Source organism: Tupaia chinensis, unplaced genomic scaffold (assembly GCF_000334495.1).
Source record: "Tupaia chinensis unplaced genomic scaffold, TupChi_1.0 Scaffold000054_1, whole genome shotgun sequence".
Classification (NCBI taxonomy): domain Eukaryota; kingdom Metazoa; phylum Chordata; class Mammalia; order Scandentia; family Tupaiidae; genus Tupaia; species Tupaia belangeri.
The window spans coordinates 9386700-9392254 of NW_006159512.1; the positions used below are offsets into that span (position 1 = coordinate 9386700).

At 49.8% G+C, this 5555-nt stretch overlaps 1 protein-coding gene across 1 annotated transcript in view; it reads left to right on the forward strand.

The window, feature by feature from the left end:
* ATP10D (ATPase phospholipid transporting 10D (putative)) overlaps nucleotides 1–5555 on the forward strand; it is a gene marked incomplete in the record, with an annotated part of 126159 nt that overhangs the window by 75042 nt on the left and 45562 nt on the right. The window contains 1 exon segment of the mRNA XM_014591909.2: nucleotides 6–25. Within this exon segment, the coding sequence (XP_014447395.1) occupies nucleotides 6–25 (20 nt within the window).

A 5555-nucleotide genomic window follows, 5' to 3' on the forward strand; every position in this document is an offset into this window, starting at 1 on the left:
ACAGACCGCCTTCAGCAGCCCCATCGTAAGTGCGAGTGCGTGACCAGGGCCCCGCTCACCCTGGTGGGGTGGAAGGGCAGCCCGTGGGTCCCGCACACTCGGGCTCTGGCTTCTCTACCTGAGGAGAGGCCAACTAAAAACACGTCAGCCTGGTGACCACACGTATCGCAAGGCTCTGGCTTCTCTACCCGAGGAGAGGCCACCTAACTGCACGTTGGCTTGGCGGCCGCACGTATCTCAAGGTATGAACAGGTGGCATGATGGCGTCCTCGTTTTTAAAGTAACTCAGTGCAATGGGGCCAGCAGATGGCATAGCAGTTACGTCTGGATGCCCACGTGCCGACCGCGGTTCAAGTCCCAGACCTGGCGGTTTGAAACTCACACTGGGCTTGTTGCATGCCCAAGACCCTGGGAGGAGAATGGAGGAGAAGGGGTTGTGGCATGACCAGCCCTCCTGGGGAGGTGATTTCTCACTTTCCTAAAAAAAATAAATAACAAAAGGAATTCGGTGTTGAGGTCACTTACCATTTCTGGAACATTCTGTGTTGGCCAGGGCCCAGTGTGTCTGAGCTGGAAAAAGGCTGCCTTGGTGTGAGGATCACACTTGCTCAGAACCAGCAAGTGCCCCAGAGCTCAGAGCCAAGGAAGTGTGTCTAACCGACAGGGACGTTCAGGGCGTTTTGTGTGCTGGAAGGCCTTCTCATTCCTCTGTGGCCCTCCCCCAGACTCCACCACACCTGTTCTCTTCCCCAGCCCTCTCTCCCAGAGAGACATGTTCTAGTGTTTGCCTCTCAGAGCTCAGCAAGGTGTGTTCATGAGCCCAGTGGTCAACGCTGCGTCACGCCCATTAACACACGCATTTCACCGCAGAGAAGACAGAGGAGCACTTGGAGATGGGAGACAGAGAAGGAGGCTTTGTGAAAGAATGAAAGGCCTAACGTTTTTGCTCTGCTTAAAATGACATCTATTAAAGTTCAGCTTCCTTTGCCGCCTTTTCACCTTCCATTCACTCTTTTTTTTTTTTTTTTTGGAGAGGTTTTTGCTATAGAGCGCGTGCGCTCGCCAGAAAGACAGAGAGAGACAGAGAGAAAGCGAGAAATCACCCCCCGGGGGGATGGCCACGCCGCAATCCCTTCTCCTCCATTCTCCTCTCGGGATCTTGGGCACACATGCACACGTGCCCAGCGTGAGTTTAAGCCACTGGGTCCAGGACTCAAACCGCGGTCGACTATGTGGGAGTCCAGCGACATAGCCATTACGCCAATTGCTGGTCTCCTTCTGTTCACTCTCGTCTTTTACCAGGGTAGTCATGCAGTCTCACCGTCTCAGAATGACTCAGTCTGTTGATTACATCACTACTCTCCTCGTTCGTTTCCGTGTCTCCAACAAAATCCCACGAGCCAGGTGGTTTATAACGACAGCAATTTATTTCTCATAGGTATGGAGGCTGGGACGGGCACCATCAGGGAGCCAGCAGGTCTGACATCTAATGAAGGTCCTCGTCCCACCTCACAGAAACGACACCTCCCACTGTGCACACATGATGGAGGGTGAACAAGCTCCCTTGGGTTTTTTTTTTTTTTTTTTCTTTGAGAGAGAGAGATTTTAGCTATAGAGTTCAGGCACTTCCCAGAGAAACAGAGGGACAGAAAGCAAGAAATCACCCCCCAGGGAGGATGGCCACGCTGCAATTCCTTCTCCTCCATTCTCCTCTTGGGATTTTGAGCACACATGTGCACGCACCCTTTGTCAATTTCAGGCCACCCAGTCTGGGACTTGAGCCACGTTGACCATGTGGGAGTCCAGTGACGTAACTTTGGTCATCTGCTGGTCTCCCCTTGGGCTTATTTTAAAGATACTAACCTCATTTATGCATGATTGTCCTCCTGACCTGGTCACCTTTCCAAAGCTCCCACTTCCTAATATCGTCACTTTAGGGTTAGGATTTGAACACATGAACTTTGAGGAGACACACAAAGCAAATAGCAAATAGTGTGCATCACAGAGCAGAAGTTTCCAGCCCTTCATCCGTCTTAGGTTTACTTCAGAGTGCAGTAGAGTACTTAGACTCTGAAGGCAGTTTAGTCAATGCAGAGATCGTTTATGCAGTGAGATCGCTCTCAGCTTCCAAGGCTTTACTCAATCCCAAATGTGATCTATAAAACAAATGTCTCCGAAAACAGCGTCTGGAGGATCCCAATACTCATCAATTCCCTGAGAAAATGCTGCAACGAGGAAAACTTGTTTCATTTAAACATTCTCTTAAACACCTTTCAGTGTAGAACTCGTTATCTTTTGCTGATTTATATTTCCAGTATGAGAAGGAGGCCTTTGGAAATACTGCCCCAGTCCATGGATTCCACACGCCCTGGACGACAGGATCAGCCTAGGCCTCGGTACAATGCCATGCAGCAGGCTTCCCAGGCCTCTCGGTTGACCGAGCGTGGCGTGAGAAAGATGTTCAGACTTAGCCACTGCCTCCTGGCTTTGCCAACGAGGTCCTCGTGGCTGGGCTGTCCCCTGAGTAACTCAGGGCCTAGCAGCAGTGCCAGTTCGGTGTCCTCTGCAGACATGTGAGATTCCTGGAGGGGGGTGGCCAGTCTGTTAGCTGACAGCCACTCGTAGGAGTGGCTGTGAATACCTTCAGCTATGACAGATTAACACTGTGCTGAGCAGGGATCTCAGGATGGCAGAATTGAGAGAGTTAGACAGATTTTTTTTTAAATAAATAAATTTTTAGAGAGATTTTTTGCTATAGGCTGTATGCATTCATGGGAAAGATGGAGACAGAGAGACAGAAAGTGAGAAATCACCCCCCAAGGGGATGGGCCACACTGCAACCCCTTCTCCTCCATTCTCCTCTCAGGATTTTGGGCACGCATGCACATGCACTCGGCATGAATTTTAAGCTGCTGGTTCTGGCACTCAAACCGTGGTCGACTGTGTGGGAGTCCAGCAACATAACCATTGCACTATCTGCTGGTCCCCTGTGTGAGATATTGAAGAATGCTGTGTGGCAACAGATAACGTGGGCCTTTAAAACTCTTTGTGAGCCTGGTAACCTGCCTGGCGGTGTGTGGCATTTACGAAAGAAGGAAGGGAGAGCAGCATTACATTACTTGTGTCCCTCGTCCTGGTTTTCTCTCATTTCCTCTGGGTGGGTAAGTGCTATCTTTACCATTACATAAAGAGGACAAGGGAATCCCAAGGGTTAAGTGAGCTGTCTGAGGTCACCGGGCAGTGTGTGATGAGATAAGGCCTGAACCCGAACCCCTGGGATGGCACCCTAGATTTCCCTCATCATACCTACGCTCATGCCGAGCTTCAAGGAAGCATCAGGACATGATCTTCCAAGCCCAGTGTACACGCCTCTGTTTCAGCCTTCTCTAATGCTCTCTCTGGGTGTACACACCTCTGTGTTTCAGCCTTCCTAACGCTCTCTCTGGGGGTACACGCCTCTGTGTGTCAGCCTTCTCTAACGCTCTCTCTGGGGGTACACGCCTCTGTGTGTCAGCCTTCTCTAACACTCTTTCTGGGGGTACACGCCTCTGTGTGTCAGCCTTCTCTAACTCTCTTTCTGGGGGTACACGCCTCTGTGTGTCAGCCTTCTCTAACTCTCTTTCTGGGGGTACACGCCTCTGTGTGTCAGCCTTCTCTAATGCTCTCTCTTGGGTGTACCCACCCTGGGGTTCAGCCTTCTCTAACACTTTCTCTGGGGGTACACGCCTCTGTGTGTCAGCCTTCTCTAATGCTCTCTCTGGGGGTACACGCCTCTGTGTGTCAGCCTTCTCTAACTCTCTTTCTGGGGGTACACGCCTCTGTGTGTCAGCCTTCTCTAACGCTCTCTCTGGGTATACACACCTCTGTGTGTCAGCCTTCTCTAACGCTCTCTCTGGGGGTACACACCTCTGTGTTTCAGCCTTCTCTAACGCTCTCTCCGGGCTCTCCTGCGGTTAGCGTGCTTTGCCAACTCCCAGTGTCCAGGAAGCTTCCAGAATACAATGGTGCATTTGTACAACCTTGATCCTGAGTGGATGGTCCCTATTTTCACTGTGCTGAAAATTTTCTAAAGTGGTTGACTCTAATTTATAGTTAGATTTTTACTACAGCATTTTGCTGAAAACAGTACTCTTGAGTAAGTGTGAGGAGTACTGTGTTACACAAGATGGAGTATTTTTTCTCTTTGTAAAAATATCATGTAATTTTATTTCTTAGTATTACTATTATTTCTCAGTTTGTTATAGGCAGATATGCCCATCAGAGAGAGAAAGGGAGAAAGGGGGTAAAGTGAGAAAGCAAGCCACCAGGTCTGGGACTTGAACCGTAGTAGACCGTGTGGGAGTCCAGCGCCTTAACCACCATGCCACCTGCAGGCTCTGTACTTTTTCTTTTGTTCACAGGGTATGAGCTGGCTCTGGGTCACAGGGGTAGTGTACTCCCCCAAGTTTGCAATCCCACCGGGTCAGCCTGAACTCCCAGCAGGACCACAAGTGCCCAGTGTCTGACACACTGAGGACTGGAGAAGGGGGATGGTGACAGAGCCAGGCCCTTTGGGGGATCTCTCTCTCTCTCTCTCTCTCTCTCTGATTTTGGCAATGAGGTTCTTGAGGGCAGGGTTGTTCCCTGAGTAACTCAGGGTCTAGAAGAGTGCCAGTCCGGTGTGACCGTGTCTGTGTGTATGCATGCAAGTGTTCTATTGTGAGTAAGGAAACCAAGAATTAAAAACGTGCAAGAAATTTCTTAGAGCAGATCTATATGGAGACTCTCTAAGAGGAGGCATAGCTGGCAAAGAGAGTTGATGATCAGAAACCTTCTAGAAGAATCCTTATTACTGTCTTAGAGACCACTGCTGGGAGCTGCTGATTGCTGTTCTACTGCTTATGATAGTTTTTATTCTTTTCCTTTTATGAGAGGTTTTTGCTACAGGTCATGTGCACTCACCAAAAAGAGAGACAGAGAGGTAGAATGCGAGAAATTACCCCCCGGGGGAAGGCCACACCATAATCCCTTCTCCTCCATTCTCCTCTCAGGATCTAGGGCATGCACGCACATGCACCTAGCGTGAGTTTAAGTCACTGGGTCTGGGACGCGAACCACGGTCTGCTACATGGGGGTCCAGCGACATAGCCATTACGCCAACTGCTGGTCCCTGATGTGGTTTTTACAAGAGTTGGGACTAGATCCATAGGGTAGTTTGTTAAATAGCATGGTGTGAACAACATTCTCACTTTGAAGAGCTGGTGCTCACTGGTTGCTATTGGACAGATCTATAGCCAGCGAGTTGTCAGCACAGCACATGTGTTCTTGGCACGGCGTTTTCTCCTTTTCACACGGAGAAAATATTTAACTAGATTCGGTGGAAGGCATTCCTATCTTTATTTATTTTTTTTTTTTGAGAGGTTTTCGCTATAGGGCGCATGCGCTCGCCAGACAGACAGAGACAGAGACAGAAAACGAGAAATCACCCCCCAGGGGGGATAGTCACGCCTCAATCCCTTCTCCTCCATTCTCCTCTCGGGATCTTGGGCATGCACGCACGCACACGCACCTGGCGT